Source organism: Gopherus evgoodei, chromosome 13 (assembly GCF_007399415.2).
Source record: "Gopherus evgoodei ecotype Sinaloan lineage chromosome 13, rGopEvg1_v1.p, whole genome shotgun sequence".
Taxonomy (NCBI): domain Eukaryota; kingdom Metazoa; phylum Chordata; order Testudines; family Testudinidae; genus Gopherus; species Gopherus evgoodei.
In genome coordinates, this window is record NC_044334.1 from 13,625,065 (window position 1) to 13,648,420 (window position 23,356).

General features: G+C 40.3%; 1 protein-coding gene across 8 annotated transcripts in view; it reads left to right on the top strand.

The window, feature by feature from the left end:
* LOC115660842 (E1A-binding protein p400-like) overlaps window positions 1-23,351 on the top strand; it is a 65,656-nt gene extending 42,305 nt beyond the window's left edge. For 5 of the 8 annotated variants that reach the window (XM_030582610.1, XM_030582612.1, XM_030582616.1 and 2 more), the window contains 23 exons: window positions 359-502; window positions 1,457-1,615; window positions 1,892-1,975; window positions 2,658-2,792; window positions 2,899-2,943; window positions 3,034-3,187; window positions 4,105-4,346; window positions 4,982-5,155; window positions 5,387-5,434; window positions 6,146-6,282; window positions 6,875-6,931; window positions 7,034-7,112; window positions 7,807-8,004; window positions 10,332-10,377; window positions 10,478-10,587; window positions 11,788-11,992; window positions 13,428-13,597; window positions 14,011-14,220; window positions 14,562-14,757; window positions 17,015-17,145; window positions 17,766-17,927; window positions 19,242-19,319; window positions 20,973-23,351. In XM_030582610.1, coding sequence (XP_030438470.1) covers window positions 359-502; window positions 1,457-1,615; window positions 1,892-1,975; window positions 2,658-2,792; window positions 2,899-2,943; window positions 3,034-3,187; window positions 4,105-4,346; window positions 4,982-5,155; window positions 5,387-5,434; window positions 6,146-6,282; window positions 6,875-6,931; window positions 7,034-7,112; window positions 7,807-8,004; window positions 10,332-10,377; window positions 10,478-10,587; window positions 11,788-11,992; window positions 13,428-13,597; window positions 14,011-14,220; window positions 14,562-14,757; window positions 17,015-17,145; window positions 17,766-17,927; window positions 19,242-19,319; window positions 20,973-21,245 — 3,237 coding nt within the window. In that variant the 3' untranslated portion in view covers window positions 21,246-23,351. Of the gene's footprint in view, window positions 1-358; window positions 503-1,456; window positions 1,616-1,891; window positions 1,976-2,657; window positions 2,793-2,898; window positions 2,944-3,033; window positions 3,188-4,104; window positions 4,347-4,981; window positions 5,156-5,386; window positions 5,435-6,145; window positions 6,283-6,874; window positions 6,932-7,033; window positions 7,113-7,806; window positions 8,005-10,331; window positions 10,378-10,477; window positions 10,588-11,787; window positions 11,993-13,427; window positions 13,598-14,010; window positions 14,221-14,561; window positions 14,758-17,014; window positions 17,146-17,765; window positions 17,928-19,241; window positions 19,320-20,644; window positions 20,945-20,972 lie in introns of those variants that run through there. The other 3 variants (XM_030582613.1, XM_030582617.1, XM_030582615.1) reach the window with 3 other exon arrangements.
* Window positions 23,352-23,356: the final 5 nt, after the last annotated feature.

A 23,356-nucleotide genomic window follows, 5' to 3' on the forward strand; every position in this document is an offset into this window, starting at 1 on the left:
CTTACCCATTGCTTTAATTCTGTGGAGCTTGAAAGGGTAGACGTGGCAATATATAGCTTTGAAAATGAGGGTATAAAGTGCAGGCATGGGAAATGTGAACTGTGGGCCCTTCAGAACTCCCTTATAGTACACAAAGTACACTTATCCTTCTCCACCCTCCTCTGGCAGAAGTGTACTGAAGAGAAAGGAAAATCTTTCCAGAAATATTGTTAGAAAAGTTAAAGGTTCATTTTTGTCTTTTAACTAACATCCTACTTATAAGCTCCATTTGCCACCAGGTTAACTCTGAATAACATCAGAAATTGAATAATCTTGAAGAACTTAATGTACTTTTTTTTCCCTCTGCCCTTCCACCAAGCAAACTATCCAGGAGCTGTTTGAGGTTCATTCTCCTATGGAGGATTCTGGTTTTAGAGTGAAAGCAGAGGAATTTGTGGTACTTTCTCAGGAGCCCTCTCCAGCAGAAACAATCTTACCCAAGGTTGCAAGACCTTTTATAGAGGTAATTGCATAACAAATTTGTCTTAATGGGCATCAGAGGACGAGAGGAGAAAGTACAACAGTATGAGTTGAGTCTGAAATGTCTGCCTTAACTTTTTGAATTCTCACTTTTGAATTCTATTGTTTAGCTTTTTTGTATAAAATTTTCTTCTGTTTTAGCAAAGTTTATAAAATATACATAGCTGAATATTCCGTTGGAGCTGTTTGGTCTCTTTGCTGAATACATACGTAAATATTTATTGTAAAAATTTGCATCATGTGTACGGCTTTTTTGTTTGTTTTTAACATATTCAGAATGTAATCAGTAGGATTTCCCTACCCGACCTGTGTGCATGATGTGCAATAACACTAATGGGAGATGAACACATACACGGAGAGCAGAAATACCAAAGTACTCCGTTTAATATCCCTCTGCAAAAGTAATTCTTAATTCTCCCTCTCCTTCTACCTTTTTATAATAGTGTGGCTTTTTATTTAACCAGTTTCTTCAAGGTACTAGAGCAATTGGCCTATACAATAAATTAATTGCTTGTTGTCCTCTGAGTTTGAAACCAACTGGTATCTTGAATTATAGGAGTAAGAAAGCCTGTTTACTAATGGTTGAAAGTAACTTTTGGAAATATTTAATTTTTGTAATGCCATTATCGTGTGTGGTGTAGGGAGGGCAAATTTAATGGCGAAGTGGACAAGATGTATATTTGTGTAGTTTTGATTCAAAATAATTGATATTAGATGTGGGTGGGGCTGTGCCACTATGACAGTACTGAACACTTTTATTGTGAAAGCATGTACTTGTGTAAATTCATGGCTTTATTTACAATCTTCAGATTGCTCGAAAGCTGATTGAAGTTCATGAAAATCTTTCCATCGACTTCAGTGGGCTTTGCGTCAACCCTCTGAGGCATATTTTTATGAATGTATATTGTATCTTTTAAAACCTCTGTTTTTTTTAAAGGCTCTCAACAGCATTGAACAAGAAGATGAAGAGCCAAACAAACATGTACAAGAAGCAGGAGCAGAATCAAGCATAGAACCTTTAATTTCAGAACTGTATGAGCCAAAATACAATGAAGAGCCATCGCAGTTGCAGGAGTTAGTTGCTGTTGTGGATCAGGTACCATGACTTTCCACAAACATTTTCTTAAAACAGTTGGGAATGTTTAGTTCAAAAACTTCAACTTTCTGCACTCTGACCTTAGAGCAGCTTTGCTTTCTAAGAACCTGATACTGCTCCTGTTGAAATCTGTGACAAAACTCCAGCTAACTTACATGGGGCATTACACCTTAAACAGAGGAGGTTTATTTTAAATGACAGCTTTGGTAACCCCTGTTTGCATTGTAACTTTGTTATCCTCAGCAATAACTGTCTTCTCCTAATGTATTCCCTTAGCTTACTCCAATTGAGAAGTATGCTTTGAATTATTTGGAGCTCTTCCATGTTTCCATTGATGAGAGTAAACCAAGAATAAGTGAGGTAAGATCTCAGTGAATACACATTCTCCTATACTTCTGTAGTTCATAACAACAGAGATACGTCTTCAGTATGAGTGAAAACTCCTCCGAAGATACTGTTATGAGCCTTGGCATCATAGTAGCTAAGCACCTCACAAACATTTATTGAATTTTTCCTCCCAAGACCCCTTAGAGGTAGGCAAGTATTATTCTCATTTTACAAATGGGAAACTAAGGCAGAGACATTCACATGGACACGGTCCTGCAAACACTCATGTATACGCATCACTTGAAGCATAGGAATAGTCCCACTGACTGCAAAGGGATTGCTTATTTGAATAATGTTGAGCACATGCATAAATTGCAGGACTGGGGCGCAACTATCTTGCTCAAGGTCACATGGGATGTCTGACAGAGCCAAGTAATGAACCCCTGATCTGAGCTTATTTATTCACAGGCTAACCCAAACGATCCTTTTAAACATCATTGGGGAGCAGAGGACCCCTTATTAAATTTTTGTTAAAGAAATGTTGTTTAAAAAAAATGCAGGTTATAATGTTTAAAAAGTGCTGTACCTGAAAATTAGAAATTTCAAAAGAATTTTCCCATTTCCCAAAATGCAAGTTGACATTGTCTCTGTAAAGATTTTAGTCAATCGGGTAGTATTGTATAGAGTTTTATAAATGGACTGAGTTGTCACTTAGGTGGAATTGAAAGCTGCAAAAAAAGCATGGGAATTTTATCACATGAAGGAACTGAAAGAAAAGGAGGAAAAAATGCTTTGGGAAGAAGAAGAGGAGGAACTACTTACCTACACTCGGGAGGATGCATACAACAAGGTAATGACTTAGAGATTGTTGTGTTACTTAATAGCTATTCATTCTTGGTGTTATGCAGTCAGTTCACTGGCATTGTTTGAACTATTATGTCTCTTTGCTTTTATAGGAATATGTCTACGAAGGCCCAGATGGACAAACAGAAATAATGCCTGTAAGTTATTTAGGCTTTAATCTCTTTGAAGAGAAGAAATCTGTAGTTAGTTAACAAATCATAATGACATGTGTACTGTGTTTTGTGCAGCTTTGGACTCCCCCTACCCCACCTCAGGATGACAATGACATCTACATCGATTCTGTTATGTGTCTGATGTATGATACTAACCCAATTCCAGAGTCTAAGTTGCCCCCTGTGTTCGTCAGGAAAGAGCGTAAACGACATAAAACGGATCCATCTGGTAAATATTTGGTTAAAAAGAGTTCTGAGACTTAGCAGCAGAAGGCAAAATTAAATTTTACATAGTGTCTTCCAACAGCTTGCCTCACATAATCGATCTCCAAAAAAATCAAAGGGTTTGATCATGCAGTTTTTATGGGTAGGTTTGAAGTGTCTGAAACTTTTGTCTGTTTTATAGCTACAGAATCAATTTCAAAACAGGATAGTTATGAATTATATAACTTGCCTGTAACAGTGTCTCTTGCCACTCATACATTGGGGCTTATTGTTTATTTTAAGATTGTTTTACTTTGTCTTCCTTTTTACTGTAAACAATTACAATGTCTCATTTCTAAACTTGTTCTTTTAATATAGTAATTAGGCCAAAATTAATTTGCAATATGCTTAGCTGTTTAAAACATATCACATTATTTATAACATGAACAATTACAAAAACCACTGGCCATATTAGATTTAGTTAAACTAGTGATACTCAGACAGGCTTGCAAGCCGCAAGTGTCTCTTTAATGTGTCTCCTGCAGCTTTTGGATCGCATGATATTAAAACGCTGTATGATGTAATTATTAACCAGTCAGAATGCTTTTACTATGTTGTTGTTCAATTAAGTTATCAACTTGCAATAAGCTATTAACTTATTTGCTGTAACAGTAAATATCATATAGTACCATAGTAAATGAAACAATGAATTCACACTACTATGGCTCTTTTGGATAATGTTGATCATGGATTTGGCTCTTGAATCACTGAGGTTTGAATATCACTGAGTTAAACAATACTTTTTAATAGGTAGCCTTTGGTTTAACCTACAGCCATTTGTTTTACTCGCAGCCAGATAGTTACTACTGATTTGTATGTGTTGCTTGCCTTAACAAAATGCCCTCTTTTACTATCTCACTGAAGATGGCATCGCTTTTCTAGCTGCAGGTAGAAAGAAGAAGCAGCGCCATGGAGAGGCTGTTATTCCTCCTCGATCACTTTTTGACCGAGCCACTCCCGGGATGTTGAAAATGCGACGAGAGGGCAAAGAACAGAAGAAGAACATACTGTTGAAACAGCAAACACAATTTGCAAAGCCTTTGCCAACTCTTGTCAAACCAGCTGCTGAGGCTGGACAGGACAATCCTGAGTGGTTGATTAGTGAAGACTGGGCACTACTACAGGTAAGATGAACCCTCTGCTTTCCAGTCTTGTTATTTTGCTATAATATAGTTACTAACTTTGGATGTGGCTGTTTTCTGTCTTTATCCCTGCAATGTTATTTCTAGTTTCTAAGGGCTAGACTGGCACTTTGCAGTCTGTTCTGAGTCAGAGGCAGCACGTAGCTGTGCTGCTACAGAAAATGATCAGGAACCAAAACTGTGACTGTCTTTCACAGTTCCGTGCCTGTTTTCCCTTTGCTCCACAGCCCTTTACCAGCTCCACAGCCCTTTACCAGCCCTTTTCCTGGCCCATCTTCCCGTACATGCCAGATCAGTTGTGCTGGCTGAGGCATTAGAGAATGCAGCTGAAATTCTGTACATCTGTGTGAGAGGGAGAAGCACCTGTCAGATGCTTCATGTAGTAACCAATATTGTGACAAGCTTGTGCAGGGTGGTAAGAGCACCTTATACTTGATTATTCCTCTGCACAGGAGTACAGACTTGTTCTCTAGAAGGGTCTTTTGAGGTTAGCGTGAGAATAAGATTTCTTTATGATTAAATTAATGGCCTGACAACACATACAGAAAACATTTAGTTTAGAAGTGTGTGGTGATTTTTATTTGTCACCCTGAATTTTGTACCTTTTGATTTTCCAGGCAGTGAAGCAATTACTGGAACTTCCTTTAAACCTTGCTGTCATGTCACCGGCGCACACACCCAATTGGGATCTTGTTAGTGATGTTGTTAACTCATGTAGCCGAGTCTATCGCTCACCAAAACAATGCAGAAATCGATATGAAAATGTCATTATTCCAAGAGAAGAAGGAAAAGTGAGTTTGTTGAATGGTGCATCCTTTTGAATTTCAATTTGTAGTGTTCTTTTTCTGAACTCTGTAAACACATTTTTCTTAACTATTTCGGCAGTATAACTGAATAACTTTTAAAAGTATGTAAGAATATCCTTATTAGGATTTTTACTTATTTTGTGATTGACTTTGAAAAGAAAAAGCACCTGAACAAAATCTGCCACAAAAGATCCAACTTTCCTTTTTGTTTTACAGCTAATGTACGAAGCTAATCCTAAAAAGAAGACAAAAAGCATTTATAAGGTGTGTATTGGAATTCTTTCCAAATCAAATCTAGACGCTGTGGTATTTAGCATGAGTAGAGGTGGGCAGATGATTCACTGAAGATCTATATTGAGTATTTCTTGAATAGTGAAACAGCAGTTACAATTCTGACTCTCTTTTTGTTTGTTGATACAGTAGATTGATACCAGATTTCAGCACCTGTAATTAGTAGCTAAATTGTAAATCACTCACACAGTTTTGTTGTTTCAGCTTAATCATTAGTATTTGTCCGCTTCACAAAAACACCACATAGTTCATCATGATTATCATCATAGTACTTAACTTTTATAATAGCACATTTCATATAAGAATTTAAATGATTTAGAATTAATGAATTAATCTTGAAAAACACTTGCGTGGTAGAGTATTAGCCCCATTTTACAGATGCAGAGACTGAGTCACAAAGCTAAGTGACTTCCTCCAAACCATACAGCAAGTTACATGACAGAACTGGGAGTAGATCCAGAAGTTCTGACTTTGCCCTGTTTTCTGACTAGTAGTCAGGCTCATCTCTCATTTGCAGTCGCTGCTCAGGAGAAGCCAAGTACTGGAACTAAAAAGGGCGCTGGAGAGTAACATAGCTTTGTTAGGAGAACTGTGCTGTGGTAATTTTACAGTACTTGTATGCGCTATGCATTGCTAGGTTTTTTTTTTTTAATGTAAAGGTTTTTTGTTTGTTTTTATTTTTAGACCAAAAATAGTCGTCCGCTTCGTACCAATCAGATCTATGCCCAAGATGAAGGTGCAACCCACACCCAGCTTTATACTAATCATTTTGAGATGATGAAAATGATTGCAGGAAAGAGAAGTCCACCAATCAAACCCCTGTAAGTAAGCTAAACGCGGATATTTCCTATTTCACTATATACTAAAGGTGCCCAGCCTTTTAAACATAATTATATTCTCAACCACTGTCCCAGCCAAGGACCTTTTTACTTTCTCATGTTTGTGATGCAAACGTGCTGACATGCTTTTCTGCTTAGCTGTTTGTGTCTCTGTTCTTGAACTCTTCCCCTTCCCCTGGTTGTCCTGTGGCTGTGAGGATGGAACTGATATCTGTTCTTATGTGGGTTAATTTTAGGTCTTTTTTTGGGCAGGGGGTGGCAGGGAGGCAGAGAATACCATTTAAGAGAAGTCTCCACGTACAGTACATGTTATTTTACCTAAGCTACAAAAATCTTGAACTCATAGTAATATCTTATGCTTATTTGTGTGGTACCTGCCAGCTACATTTATTTAACGTTTGCTGTAGAAGTCTGTCTTATCTTAATGCATCCATCCATGTATGAGTATTAGTGCTGCTGGAAATACCTGAGAAACATCATCAGAAATGCAAAGCGTTACTTTACAAACCAGATAAAATTAAATGTTTCTGCTCAGATTTTTTCTCTCCAGTAATGTAATTTTGGTTAATTTCAGACTTGGCATGAATCCTTTCCAGAAGAATCCAAAGCATGCTTCTGTGCTTGCAGAAAGGTGGGTCGTCACTGTGTCTTAAAGGGTTTAAAAATGGCTTAAAAACTGGGATTTTCTTTTAAAATGTTCATTTCTAAATTCTTTTACTGCTTTTATTTCTAGTGGAATCAACTATGATAAGCCACTTCCTCCAATTCAGGTTGCATCCCTCCGAGCAGAGCGTATTGCTAAAGAGAAAAAGGTACATCCTATATCTCAATTATATGAACTGACTGCAGTAAAAGCAATCAAGTGTGATGCCCTTCCATCCTGTGCCTGAACTTACCAGCATTATGTCTGTTTGCAATGAGTGGGTAGTTATAATTTATGGTCATTAAACCCATATTACTTCCTTTTACTTTTGAGCTCAGTCTTTTCCTGTTCGATATCCTGCTGCAGCAGCAGCCCACTAATTTCTGTATTCTAAATAATAACAGAATAAAATTGCACTAGAAAATGAATAATGGGACTGTGACATGAGTTGACTTCTAAGGGAAGTTTGCCACTATAGTAGCCTGCACAAGCAGTGTTCCAGTCTTCTCTTTAGTTGAGTTTGAACATCAAATTCCTGAACAGGAAGTTTCCTATTGGCCTATCCTAATGTAATAGTATTCACAAGCACCTAGGATTCTCTTTTTTTTTTTTTTTTTTTGAGATACACTCAAAAAGCAACCTACTTCCTCATTTTATTGTTGTTCCTTCTGTAGCCCCCATTCATATTTTATCCCGTAAGAACTGCCCTGCTTCATCAGCTAATGTAAGGGCATACTATAGAGAGCATACTTGTGCATCGGTTACTATGCATGTGGGTGGCTCACTCCTGACTGAGCATGGAAGCTTTGTTATATGTGCTGTTTTGAAGAACTTACTAAACATATTTCTTTTCCATTTCACAGGCTTTGGCTGAACAGCAGAGGGCACAGCAGCAGACGGGCCCACAGCCTCAGCAGCAAGCTGGCCAGCAGCAAACTCAGCAATCAGCTGTACAGCAAGCACAAGCTCAGCCTCAACCACAGACTCAAGCACAGGTAGTTCAGCAGCCACAGGCAGTGGTACAGACTGCAGTAACTTCTGTGGCCAACACAGCAGTATTGGTAAGAAAGGGAAGCCTTGCTGCTTCTGAAGCAGTGACTTCAGTTCTTGGGTGTGCGCTATCTATGCATATGTTCTTTGTATTGAAAGTGAGAATTCTGACTTGATATAGAGCAGATTAAGACATAGTATCTTATTAATTGCCTGGATAGGTTGCGTATCTTGGTTTTCACCCACTCACTTATTAGGATTCCTTGGAGAATTCATGTTAGAATTGAGAGAGTAGGCTGTGGTATTCTCTGATGTGAAAATGCCATCAACAAGGACATCAGCCAGTACAACTACCTTTTCATCTCATAAATCTGAGCAGATACTGGCATGATACATGAAAAAAAATCATCCAAATAATTTGGGGAGTACAGAGGCAAATAAACGTCTTGTAATTTAAAAGAAAAAAAAATCCCTCTACCTGTGGAGATGTTTTAGCTGGTGGAATATGGCACAGTGCAGTTCAAGAGATGCATTTTCTTTGTGGAACTCTTGTTCCTTTGCTCAGACAGTCATGTGAAACTTCTTAGAATGACTTAGGGTCTTTCTCCTCAAGATCACCAGTTCAAGTGTCAGAGTCCCTGGAGAACCACATGATGAAATGCCAGGCTTTCTAGTGCTGCCTCTTTCTTCAGCCCATCTGTTTGCTAGGTCAAAAGGAAGATGAGAGAAGAAACTCATTTATGACTGTTACAACCTATTGTATGTGACAGGTCTTAGTTACAGACCAGTTGATATATGTTAATCTATAGAGACTGTAGATCAGATTTGTTCCCATTGATGTAAGAAGTTGACACCAAGCAGTAATTTTGCCAAGAGATTCTGTTAAGCAGCTCAAAACCAAAAGGTGTGAAACAACATATGCTCTTGGGTGGGAGGTAGTGGCTGGGGAGGAGAAAGAAGAACTGGTATAACACACCGTGACCGTGATCCTGCAATTGGCTTCACGAACACAGGCCCATGATATGCCCTCTTAACTTCAGTGGGGCTCTGAACGAACTCTTGGTCCTGTGCCAGTGGAACTGATAATAGGATTAGGACTGATGTTTCGAAGGCTACAGATCTTGTATGTTATAGTTAAGGCTAAGATTATGTCACAGAGGTCACTAGAAGTCACAGAATCTGTGACTTCCAGTGACTCTGTGATACTGGGGGCTCCGCAACTGACCAGCTGCCGCCGCTGGCAGGGGTCCACCCTGCAGTGTCTCAGCCTTCATGAGCAACTTCCCTCCCCCCAGCTTCCAGTTGCAGGCATAGGTGCAGAAACTATGGGTGCAGGGGGTGCTGCAGCACCCTACGGTCTTGTGTGGGGCTCTGCTTCCAGCCCCGCACACTGGGTCCTGGTCCCATGCCTCTGCTTTTGACCCCGCACGCAGCCTCTGGCCCTGTACTCAAGGGTCCTGGCCGCCGATCCCGCCTCCAGCTGTGGCCCCAGCCTCAGCCCCCTTATCCCTGTCCGGGTCTCCCCCCAATCCTCCACCCCCCCAGTAGACACGGCCCTGCTCCCGGCCCCAGCTTGGGAGGAGTAGAGGAGGGATATGGACAGGTATAAGGGAACTGGCTTTCAGCACCCCCACTATTAAAAATGTTCCGGTGTCGCTGGTGGCAGCAGCAGAGGGATCCTGGAGCTGCTTAGCAGCCTTGGGTGGGGGTTCCCCCACAACTCCCATCTGCTGCCACAGGCGGCAGAGGGACCCTGGAACTGCTTAGCAGGCGGTGGGCCCCTACCCTCCGCCCCCAGCTGGAAGCGGCAGAGGGACCTCGGAGCTGCTCAGCTGCCAGGGCGGGAGCCCTCCCACAGTTTCCCAGCCTCTGCCTCTGGAAGGGCCTTGCCTCCCCCTGCTGCTCCCAGCCACTGAGCAATGGGATCCTTACAGCTCCCAGCCACTGCTGGGGGGGGGCAGGGTGCTGGGCTCTCCTCCCTCCCCATTTTGTCAGGGATGTTTTCAATAAAAGTCAGGGACAGGTCACAACTTCTGTGATTTCTTGTTTATTGCCCGTAACCTATCCATGACTTTTATTAAATATCTCCATGACAAAATCATACCCTAGGTTATAGTATGCCTACAGTGCTGATTTAATTTCATTAGAAAAGAATCAAAGTACCACAGCTCTGGGAGAGAAATGAATATATGCATATATAGCTGTACATGTGCTACATGGTGAACTTAGACATAAGTATCTATGCACTTTATTATAATATTTTTTAATAAATTTAGGCAGCTATCTCATTCTCACGATAGGGCAGCTGTATTATGTTAAACAGAAAAGTAGTTTTAAAGACTTGCGCTAAGTTGTTTTCCAGTTTTTCTCTGAAACATTCAAATTGTCTTCTAAACAGGCTGGCACAATCAAAACAGCAGTCACTGGGACAAGTATACAGACTGGTAAGATGTTTTAGTAAAGCACTGGGGCTGGAGGAAGAAATACAGGAATTTTGGGGGTTTTTTTGTATTAGTCTCATGTTTTTGTTGGGTTTACTTTCAGCTACTGTGAGTGGGAATGTTATAGTGAATACAGTTGCTGGAGTCCCCGCTGCTACCTTTCAGCCTATTAATAAACGTCTGGCTTCACCAGTTATACCTGGGACACTGACAGTGAGTAAATTTAAGTAGTTGTACTGTAATTTAATTATTTTTATTTGCTGATTGTAGCAGCACAATCAGTTTCTAGCATTCAATTTTTTCTTAGTTTTATGTATATAACTCTGCCCATAGCTAACTTCATTTAGTCTGGTATATTCTTACCAGTCTGTATATTGTCCAAAGAAGAGAATGATGCAGCTAATGGAAATGTGTTGCATAACAAATATTGTTATAAATGAGACACGGCTACACAGAATAATAGAAATTAAACAGGGAAAAGACTTCTTAGATCATTCAGCCTTTACCTCTGCCAGTCTATCTCTGATCAGTGATTCTTTTTTTTTTTGAAATACAAACAAGCAAATCAATATTGATAAATGTGAAGTAATTGGAAAAGGTTCAGGAGAGGGCAACAAAAATGATTGGGGTAAAGAACGGCTTCTGTATGAGGAGAGATTAATAAGACTGGGACTTTTCAGCTTGGAAAAGAGACGACTAAGGGGGGATATGATTGAGGTCTATAAAATCATGACTCGTAGGAAGTGTTGTTTACTCTTTCTCATAACACAAGAAGTAGTGGTCACCAAATGAAATGAATAGGCAGCAGGTTTAAAACAAACAAAAGGAAGTATTTCTTCACACAGCGCACTGTCAACCTGTGGAACTCTTTGCCAGAGGATGTTGTGAAGGCCAAAACTATAACAGGGTTCAAAAAAGAACTAGATAAGTTCCTGAAGGATAAGTTCATCAATGGCTGTTAGCCAGCATGGGCAGGGATGTTTTCCCTAGCCTCTGTTTGCCAGAAGCTGGGAATGGGCTATAGAGGATGGATCACTCGATGATTACCTGTTCTGTTCTTTCCCTCTGGGACAGCTGGCATTGGCCACTGTTGGAAGACAGGATACTGGGTTAGATGGACTTTTGGTCTGACCCAGTATAGCCATTCTTACATTCTTATAAACAAGATATCTAAAACTGATGAGTGCAAATGGGGGAAAATTCACACTTGAGTATTATAGTTAAGGGCTTTCAGTTCAGAATACTGAGAATGAGATCACTGGCCATTTATTAGATAGACTGGAAAGGTATGTACATATTTGCCTTTATTTATGACATTTGTATCTTAAAAATATGTCCTCTGTTTCCAGAAGGTTCTGTGGTTTTAAACGTAAGTTGAAAGTAGTGACGAATAATGTTTTTTTTCTTCCTTAGACTTCAGGAGGTGGTACATCTGCTCAGGTGGTACATACTCAGCAGCGAACAGCAGCAGCACCTGCTGCATCAACAGAATTGGTGACCATAGCATCTACCCAGGGTGTTCGAGCAGTAACATCTGTGACAGCATCAGCCGTGGTAACGACCAACCTAACACCAGTACAGACGCAGGCGAGATCCTTAGTGACTCAAGTTACGCCAGGTAATAATTGTGTGGTGATTCTTTCCTAGTGTACTTTAAGTGCCTAAACTTCCTGTAGCTTACTTGACCATCTCGGCCTCAGAATATTGGAGTCAGACTTCACCAGCAGTATCCTTGTTAAACACTGCTGAAAACTTTTAACCTTCTTATCCTTAGTGCCAGAAATCATATTTTCCTCTATTAAATTTTACTAAGTGCAGAACAGAGAAAATACACTAATTGGTTCCTAGGCACTACTTTAATCAACGTGCATAATAATTATATGCAAATGCAGCAAATTCAGCTTTATTGACTGCTCTTGATCATACCCCATTTTCAAGAAAGGAAAGTATTTATTTGCTCTGTTTATGTAATCAAGAAAAACTATTTGCAATCTGTGCTCATTTACTCGTAGTTTGAGCTAGCCTTTATTGTTTTATGCCCCTTTTAATAAACAGCATAAGCTTACAAAGCAAAGAAAATAGGGTCCTCTCTATAATTTTCAGTGTCAAATAAGGAGTTGGATGAAGGTGAGAACATTTTATGTTGCGCGTGTGTGTGTGTATGTATGTATATATGTGTATATATATTAATTTCCAGTTCACCCCAGGGTTTATAGTAAATAGTATTAAATAATGTTGTGGCTCAACATCTTCATTAGACTTCTACCTATAGTTTATTCAGACATTACATTAAGACAGAGTGAGGTTTGTTAGAGGAAGTATAGAGTAGTGATTAGAATAGAGGACTCACTCTAGGACTCCTGGGTTCTAGTCTGATCTCTTAAACTGATCCACTCTATACTTTAGTTTACACATCCATAAAATGAAGATGCCTCACAAGGAAAGGGAGAGCTGTTGTGAGGTTTAAATGAAGTTTGTGAAGCTGTTGAGACCTTAAAATGAAAGATGTTACGTGAAAAGTACTAGTGCAAAATTGCATGTATTTTAACATTTGTAAGTAGATGTTTGTTTTTCTGAATTAATCCAGGAGCCAGGTAACTCTAAACTGTTTAAGAGGATTTTAACATAATCTTTTGTCAGCAGGACTGGGGTTAGCTATCACTTACCTGCTAATATGAGAGCTCTAGCAGCCAACACTGTGCGGACATTAATGATTGATACAGAAATAAAGTGGTGTATAAAGCAATAAATTGGTGTAAAACAATGGATGTGAGTCTGAGTCTTCTGAATGGGTTTGTTTAGCAATAGAGTCACACGGATTAGTTATACTTTTTGTTTTGCTAACAATGATCCTATTGCATTCCTACTTATGTAGTTCATTTGGGCCTCCCTACCTAGTCTGTTTCCTTTAATCTAATCCTGAATCTCTCCTCAGAATTAGTGTAGCAAGAAAGGATAGGTTTAGCAATTGTACTAGAACTTTTTAAGTGAAGTTGATTAAATTAATCAAATGTTGGAACTTTCTCCTCAGAGCTTTTTTGCTTTATTTGCAGCTACGCCAACAGTTCAGCTCTCTGGCAAAACAATCACACCTGCTCAATTCCAGCTTCTCAGGCAGCAGCAGCAGCAGCAGCAGGCCACTCAGGTGCAGGTTCCACAGATTCAGACCCAGGCTCAAGCCCAGTCTCCAGCCCAAATAAAAACTGTAGGGAAGTTATCACAGGTGAGGGAAACGTTCCTAAGATTATGTGAATGCTGTTCTTTCCTGTTTCTTTAAACACTTATCAGTGATGTCGTCTTCAGTGACCTATGTTCTCATACTAGACAGAAAACAGGAGTTCTCTCTTATATTCACTGCCAGTAATAATAAAATTTCGTGGAAACACAGAGCAGGCTAACTGGTTCAAGTTTAAGTACTTCCATGAAGTAAAACGGTAAACAGGCACTAGGTATTTGTTCTCTGGAGATCCCCAGTATACAGGAACTACATTCTTAGTTCCATTGCTCATGGATCAAAACTGGCAGGAGAACTCCCATAGCTTCAAGTTTCAAAGTCTGCTCCCGCTGGGGGGATGTATCCACCATTCCTAAAACCACTAATGAAATTGAAAACAATAAAAATGTTTATACTTTCAGGAGCAGCTGATGAAGTTGCAGAAACAAAAATTGCAGCTTCCTCAGCAGCAAGCAGCACAGCAGCAGACACAGCCAGGGGCCCAACAACAGACAACACAAGTACAAGTGCAACAGCAGCAGCAAACTCAACAACTTACTGCTGTCACAGCACCACGGCCTGGAGCGGTACTTACAGGCACCACAGTGACAAACCTGCAGGTTGCTCGTCTTGTAAGTTGCCATACGCGCAGTTAAAAACGCACTTAAACCGCTAGTTCTGCACTGATTAAAATGAATAAGATGTTGTATCTGAATCTAGCACCTGATTCTCATGTATGCTGGAGGCCCTTTTACACTGCTCTGGCCACGTTAAGGGGACATAAAGCGATGTAAACATAGTTGAAGGCCACTTTAAGGTTGCTTTGCGTTGTTAGCGCAGAGTAAAGGGTCTTTAGTGTAATTGAGAATCAGGCCCTTAGTTTCTGAACATACAGTTATCATCTTGCAATGACCTAATTAAATACACCAAATATTCTTTGTCTGTACAATAATCCTAATTCCTTTCTGCTTAGACTCGTGTTCCTGCTTCCCAGCTTCAAGCACAAGGACAAATCCAGGCCCAAACACCTCAGGCAGCACAAGTTACTTTGGCAAAGCCTCCAGTGGTGTCTGTTCCAGCTGCGGTTGTGTCATCTGCAGGAGTTACAACTCTCCCTGTTACGGTTGCTGGGATTAGCGTTGCTATTGGGCAGCCACAGAAAGCAGCAGGTACTTCATTATGCTTCTTGAAATACAGTGTACTTTAAAGATGTGCTGTAAAAAAATTCTGTGGCACCTCAAATAATATCTAGTACAAGATGCTTTCTCCTTCTCATTACAAGACTTAAAGGATACAGATTGAAATTCAGTCTACTTTAAAAATAAGTTAAAAGCGTTTCAGGTACTAGATTTGCCCTGACAGTTTGTGCTTCTGTAGTCACATCTGGCTGTTTTTAAACTGTTTTCTTTCTCTCCTGGTGCACTGTGGAGAAATAATACAAATCAGAAAAACTTGTCTATGTGCAGAGGGCCTGATCTGAAACCCGTTGAAGTTAATGTAAAGACTCCCATTAACTTCAGCTGGATGAGGCCAAGATTTTCTGTCAAGAGCACAAAATTAACCACGGAGACAGAGACAAGTAAATGTAACCTTGCAGTTACAATAATCTTTGGTGTTACTTTTAACAATCGTAAGTAAGGAATTTTCAGACAGAAGTACGATTTCCGTTTTAAATTATAGAATCCTAGAAATAAGGGGCTGGAAGGAACTTAAAGAAGTTATTAAGACCATTCCCTGTACTGAGCCAGGATCAAGTAAATGGTAGACCATTCCTGACAGGTGTTTGTCCAATCTTTTCTTAAAAACCTTCGGTTATGGAGATTCCACAACCTCCCTTGGAAACCTGATCTAGACTTAACTACCCTTACAGTTAGTTTTTCCTAAATCTCCCTTGCTGCAGATTAAGCCATTGCTCCTTGTCCTACCTTCAGGGGACATGGACACCAATTGAACACAGTCCTCTCTATAGCAGCCCTTAACAAATATTTGAAGACTGTTATCAGATCGTCTTTTTCAAGACTAAATATGCCCAGTTTTTTTTAACCTTTCCTCCTAGGCCAGGTTTTGTAGTCCATTTATCATTTTTTTGCTCTCCTCTGGACATTCTCCAATTTGTCCACTTATTTTCCTAAAGTGTGGGGCCCAGATTTGGACACAGTACTCCAGCTGAGGCCTCACCAATGCCAGTAGAGCAAGGCCCAATTTCCTCTCGCATCTTGCATATGATAGTCCTATTAATACACCCCAGAATTATATTTGCCTTTTGAAACTGCATCATATGTTGACTCATTCAATTTGGAATCCACTGTACACCCAGATCCTTTTCAAAAGTTCTACCGCCTAGCCAGATATTTCCCATTTTGTAGTGGTCCATTTGATTTTTTGCTTCCTAAGTGAAGTACTTTGCACTTATATTTACTGAAGTTGATGGTATCCCTCTAAGACAGTGTTTCTCAAACTGGGGTTGCCGCTTGTGTTGGGAAAACACCTGGTGGGCCCGGCCGGTTTGTTTACCCGCTCTGTCCGCAGATCTGGCCGATCGCGGCTCCCACTGGCCGCGGTTCGCCGCTGAACGCAAATGAAAGCTGCTGGAAGCGGCGGCCAGTATGTCCCTCGGCCTGCGCTGCTTCCAGCAGCTCCCATTGGCCTGGAGCAGCCAACCGTGGCCAGTGGGAGCCATGATCGGCCAGACCTGTAGAGGGGCCAGGTAAATAAACCGGCCCAGCCCGCCAGGGACTTTCCCTACACAAGCAGCGACCCCAGTTTGAGAAACCGTGCTCTAAGAATAGGTGGTGAACAGGTTTTCTGTATAAAACCATAGTAATCACACAATCTCTAAGAAGAATAGTCTTTTAATTAAGAATAGAGTTAAAAGCCATTTGAGTAGCAAACTGAGATTCAGTTAACTGATATTTCTGTATCAGATATTCGTTTCAGAACAGCATCTACTACAGTATGTAAAAAATTATTCTAACGGTATTATAGTACTAATGCAGTGAAATTTTGCTTAATCCTGCCTTCAGATACAATGGCATATACTACCACATCTATTATAAAATCAGTGATGGTGATGGCACACACATGCTTCATAGCTTATTTCACAGAATATGCTTATAATGTTCACTTTTGTTTGAAGGGCAAGATAGATTCTAAAAGACTGCCTCATGTTTACTGTCTCTTACTGCACTCACAGCTGGAGAGAAAGGCACTGTTAGGGCTTGATCCTGCAAAGATTTTTGCTTAACTTTAAATGTGTGAGAAGTCCTGTTGAATTCAATGGGATAACATATGTGCTTAAACTTTAGCATGTGCATAAATCTCTGTATATTATGATCAGTGAGATTTAAGCACTCCTTAAACATACTTAGCAGAAGGCTAAGATGAAGACTCTTTTTTCTTTTTTCTTTTTCTTTTTTTTATTTGCAGGAGGACAGACAGTGGTGGCACAGCCACTGCATGTCCAACAGCTGCTAAAACTCAAGCATCATCCAACAGCACAGCAACAGAAAGCCATCCAGCCCCAGGTCGCACAAGGTCAAGCTACTGTACAGCAAAAGGTATTTCCTTTGTTTACTGTTTCTCTGCCTTGTTGTGACAGCATCTGTGGCTGAAGTCTTTCAGTTACTGGCTTTCCCAGATTATTCATAGACTTTCATAGCGCAAATTGCAGTGAGTGGGTCTGAAGGATACATATATTCCCATGAGACTGATTTATGAAACTACAATTCTGGTAGAGAATGGACTTTTATTATAAGCCTCTATCTTTTTAGGCACTTAATCATTTTCCTAAAAAATAATTCTTTGGTTTGATAAAAAAATAGAAGTGTGGAGGTTAATATAGCCAAATATGGAAAAGTGCTGAATTTTCACCAGTTATATTTTCCACATGCTTTTCGCACAATAATATAAAACTGACTTCTTCATGAAACTTCAAACTTACCATGGACTTTGGCAAAGTGACTTTGTTACAAGTTACAGTTTGCAGATTCTTGCATAAAGTTCTGAAATTGTATAGCGTTTTCAGAAATGTTTTCGGTGTGCATAGGCTTTTCACCAATACTCATTTGCTGGCTATTAACTCTGAAATGATCTCCAGTTACTGTAGCAAAGTGATTAGCAATATATTTGTTCTTCGGAAGTATGCTTTACTCACTGCTTTCTAATTTTTCTGCTCCAGATAAATGCTCAACAACTTACCGTCCAAGCCCAACAGCAGACTTCACAGCAACAGAAAGTTACCTACAGTACACAGCCAGCCATTAAAACCCAGTTTCTGACAACTCCAATTTCCCAGGCCCAAAAACCCAGTGGAACCCAGCAAGTGCAAGCACAGATACAGGTACTGGGGCCCAATTTCTCCCTTGAAGTTAATACTCTGTGACTAGAAAGTAGCAAAGACCACAGTCTTACTGCAGTAGAGTCAGGTTAGAGTTTTATTAACCGCTGGCTTCAATACCAGTTACATGTTCTTAAAAATTGACTGTAGTTGTAAAACTCCCTGGGTGGGATTGCAACCTTGTGGTCTGCCCTGGGTTATGTCTAGTACCAGGAGCAGATCAGAGAAAGTTGTGACTTGGAGAGTCATGATTCCTTCCCCACACCTTCATTGCTTTTGGGGAGGAATAAGTTACATCATCCTTTTCGTTGAGCAGTGTGCTCCGCACTGCTCACCCACCAAGCCGTTCTCACCATTGATTGGAAGAGGCGGAGTAGAGCCGTGGCTCTACTCCCATTTGCCATCACCTCCCTGCCAACCTGTTTGCAATGGCAGGGCCGGCTCCAGGGTTCTTGCCGCCCCAAGCAGGAAAAAAAAAGCTGCGATCGTGATCTGCAGCTTTACTGCTGCCGCTTCAGTCTTTGGTGGCAATTCGGTGGCTGGTCCTTCGCTCTGAGAGGGACTGAGGGACCCGCCGCTGAAGACCCGGATGTGCTGCCTCTCACCGTTGGCCGCCCCAAGCAGCTGCTTACTGGGCTGGTGCCTGGAGCCGGCCCTGTGCAATGGGGAGACAAGATGAGTGAGGTGATCTCTTTTATTAGACCAGCTTCTGTTGGTGAGAGATCCGCTTTCGAGCTCTTCTAAGAAGTTGGTCCAATAAAAGATATTACCTCCCCCACCTCGTCTAGTATTCTGGGACCAACTGGGCTACATCAACACAGCATACTGTGGGGAGTAGCAGGCAGGTGGCTCCTGCTGTCCTCTGGGCAGCTAACTCACTGTTTAACCAAGGGAAGCAAGGAGATTAAAGAGGGGAAGCCTTATTCCCCTGCACAATCAAGTAAGGGCTGTGACAGTCCAACCCTTTGGAATTACTAAACTTGCTGTAGTTTTTCAATGGCTTAGAAACAGTCTCTCACATACAAGTTGTAGATTGAAAATTTGGCCCCAAAAGATTTCTTCAATAGTCTTAAGCTTTTTATGAAAAAAGAACATCACCCAAGTGCAGAGTTCCACACTACCCAGTCTAATGCCACTGGGATGGGCTTTCCAAAGGACAGTTAGTTAATAGCATATTTTAAATAATGCTGTGGCTTGACAATAGCCAGAATAGAGTAAACCCATCATAAGCCTTTTACGAGATGTGTAGAGAAAATAAATACAAGATATTCATCATTTTTCTTTAATAAGCATTTTTTCTATTTCACACTACTAAAGGTTGCAAAGCTTCCACAGGTGGTCCAGCAACAGGCGACTGTTGCCAATATTCAGCAGATGGTTTCAGTTTCCCAACAGGTACGGGTCACTCAGGCTGAACGCAACAGAAGATACACAATTTATTGCAGGTTTTCTTATTTGGAGAAATGTATTTTTCTTTCCCATGTACCGTATGTAATATTTATAAAATACCTAGTATTTTCGTTACCTTTCCTAAAAATTAAAATAGTGTCCCTAGCATCTGTTTGCCAGAGGCTGGAAATGGGCAACAGGGGTGGATCACTTGATGATTACCTGTTTTTCCTCTGGGAGACCTGGCATTGGCCACTATTGGACAGGATGCTGGACTAGATGGACCTTTGATCTGACCCAGTATGGCCATTCTTATGTTAAGATGCAGTCACTGGGCATGTGATCAACTGCTATATATTTCTTTTTATTATTACTCTTGATGATCCTAAACAGGCTTCTCTTATTTGACCTGGAGCTAAAGAGAGCTTCTAAAAGTTGTGCCTGCCTGTTCATCATGATGTGTAACCAAAGATAATGATGGATAGGAAGAGAATTGAGCTAATGGCAGCCAACTTAGTGATTGTTCTATTTAAAGCATATGGAAAATAATAGAATTACAAGCTTGTTTGTTACGTTGTAGTGGCCAAGGTTGTGCTAGGTGCTTCACAGAAAACAAAGAAATGTTCAGAGCAACACAAAATGGGATGGGGCAAGGATGAGGCAGACAAAGAGGAAACTAAACACTAAGGCTTTGTCTACACTACAAGGGGAGATCAATCTAAGTTACACAACTTCAGCTACGTGAATAACATAGCTGAAGTCGATGTACTTAGATATACTTACCGCGGGATCCACATTACGCTATGTCAACGGGAGACACTCTTCCATCGACTCCCCTTGTGCTTTTTGTTCAGGTGGAGTACAGGAGTCGACGGGAGAGCGATCTGTGGTTGATTTAGCAGGTCTTCACTAGACCTGCTAAATTGACTGATGCCTCAATCCCCCGGTAAGCATAAACAAGCACTAAGTAGCTGAGAGCCTTTATTTCAAACAGTTTAAAGTCAGCTTTCAGAACATTAGCAATAAACATGTCTTACTCTTTTTCAACAGACACAAACATTAAGGGTGATCAGTGCTGACCTAAGTCTGCTCCCAATCAATATCACTGCTCTTATAAAGCACTTTCCATTAGTAGATCTCAAAGTCCTTTACAAAGGAGGTATTCATCCTTTTCCTGTTTTACAGCTGTGGGAGTTATACCATTGACTTCAGTGGGAGCACAGTTAGGCCAGTGCTAAACACTTCTGAAAATACTATCTTGAATGTTTACAGTTTATCTGCACCCTTAACGCAACACTTCACAATGGATGGGTTTCCTCTTTGACTGACAGGGCACTTCCTGAACCTCTCACAGTGAAACTTGGGCGTTCTGCTGAAGTGTGACTTCTCCCCCTCATTCTGCCTCCGATGAAGGTAGTGACAGTTGAAGTTGCTCCTCCATTTTCATTCCTGTGATCTCAAAATGGATAGACAAGCAGGAGAACATTGAAAACCTTGCTGCAGTGGCTACAGCTGTCTACTGTGATTGGTTCACCTGCCTGTCAGTCAGAAGAAAAAACGTCCAACCAAGTAAACTGCTGTATTGTGGTGCAGAATACTAATGAACTCTATATTTAATGCTGAACCATGTTTTATCTCCTGTCACCTAAATATTTTTAGGTTCAGGCTCAGCCCCAAACTGTGACACTGTCTCAGACGACTGCAGGTCAACAACAGGTCCAAGTGATTCCAGCAACAACTGCTACAGCTCAAGTGGTCCAGCAGAAACTTATACAGCAGCAAGTTGTGACAACAGCATCTCCCCAAATTCAGGCCTCAGGTGTACAGAATCCAGCCCAGGCACCAGCAACATCTGAAGCCCAAAACCAGCAAGCAAAAGTGCAAATGAGGACACCTACTGTCAGATTGAAGGCACCCACCAAACCTAGTTGAACTAATGATTACATTGAAATAAGCATGGACATACCGCATTTCATGTTTGCTAAGCCATGGCACCGCGGGCGGGTTCTCTGCAGATCCCCATCCAAATGAAGATAAATCTTTCATTTTTTAACAGAAGGATTTTGGCGGTTGACGTTTAACATGGAAACTCTCTCTCTCAAACCCCCCCCCCCCCAAAAAAAAAAAACTCACTTCAGAAAATGCTCATAAAGTTCATACAAGGCGCATTCTGCCCCAGCTTTACAAAAAAAATGGTGATATCCCTTAAATGTTGGTAAAATTCATCCATGTAATATATTGTATAACTGCCAATAAGAATATGCAGTCCTCTGCTGTAATGTGTATGAGTGTTTAATATCCATTGCAAAGCCATACTAAGAACTAAGTGTAACTAGTGTAGCAGAGTGCTTTCCACCTGGCTGTGAAAGCTGCATGTGGTTCTCACTTGAGGTGATCATCCCTCAGAAGAACCAATTATATTTGACGTTCTCCTGCAGCGGTTAGCCAATAAATGTGAAAATTTGTAAGTATCTGTAATTAAAAAGAAAACCATGTTTCATCCTCCATTTTTGTAAGTCTTTTAAAATGTTTGTTAGTAGTTTTGTGTACAGTTTATTGAAGCACCCAACCTGTGCACTCACTCTCATACTTCACTTTAAAATAATGGATATTCTAGGCATGTGCTGAATACTGTATTGATTGTAGATGTGTATTAAAGTGTACCCCATTTTTTGTAAAAGAATTGTTGAATTGGTATCTCTAAACAAATGGCCCTTAGTTGTTTCCAAATGGGAAAATCGTGAACAGATGGAGTTTAATACATCCGTTTAATTCTGCTTTTGCAACATGTTTAAATGTTCAGTACTTTCTACTCATCTTTCAGCTTGGGGGAGTGGGGAATAGAAAATTGAAATCTAAGACTAATATTTCAATTGTGTAAAGAATAAGATCTAACTTTTGTACTATTCTTTTACTAAAGCTAATGATGAATGTATCTTCAGGTTGGTATTTTGGATGCCTCTTCCTCCACATCAGTTTGCCTTATTGTTGTCAAACAAACAAGGAAAAGATGCATAGAACTAGGAGGGGAAAAATGCTGCGAAAGCCTGTTTGACAGCACTAGGAGAGGATTCAGAAAGCTCTTGGATGAATAGATTTGTTTAACTTTGGCCACAAAACTGCATGACACAGACATGAAATTCAGTGAAAATGGTAATATTCCATTTCTGAAACTTGCTTTTTTTAAACAAAGATTCCCCTCCCCATTCTGTAATTTTTTCAATATTTTAGGAGGGGAGTCTAATTAAAGAAAAAGTATGTGTGTATCTTTTGTTCTGATTTCTATAGATACAGAGTTATTGGTATCAAACAGTAGGACAAATGGCTTAAATAAGTGAATTCATAAGGAGCTCCTCTGTTTTAAGTAGGAAATGTCTCATTCAGTTAAGATCCAGAATATCTGGGGTCAGGCAGAGTTCTTGATTTTTTTTTTTTTTAATCTGATTACTACTTTTCTCCTGCATCTTACTATTTTTCCTGGACCCTCAGGTTGTAGTTTTTTGTTTTGTTTTGACCAAGTTTGTACATGAGCAAACTAGTGAACAAGTTTTAGATTCCCCTGAGCCAGGGCAATTAGCTAATCTCTATTAGCAGCTCTGCAACATAGACTAATAAAGCTGGCAATGGAATTGTTAAAATGCAGGGACAACTGGATAACTGACAGCAGGTACAGTATATTTTGCTCATCTAAAAGTACTGCCTAGAAGTTGTAAGCCCCAATTTTACTTTCAAGTGTTCAGCTCTTGAAAGTTGAGTGGGAGGGGGAACACTTGCAACAGTGGGGAAAAAAACTGCTGACTGTATCAATGTGTGCTGGTCTGATTCAGTGTCTAAAGAGGCAATTTTGTTTTTATTGTTAAGGTCAGTTAATGAGGATGTAAATCAGATTTTTTTTTGTCACTCTCCCAAGGTGTTAGAAAGTCAATCTACTTGTAAATACTTTATGAACATAAATATTTGTACTTGATCAGTAGGATTGTAAGGAATAGTGCTGTATCCTACCTGAAGGTGTAATAAAATGTACATTTTTATAACATATCTGT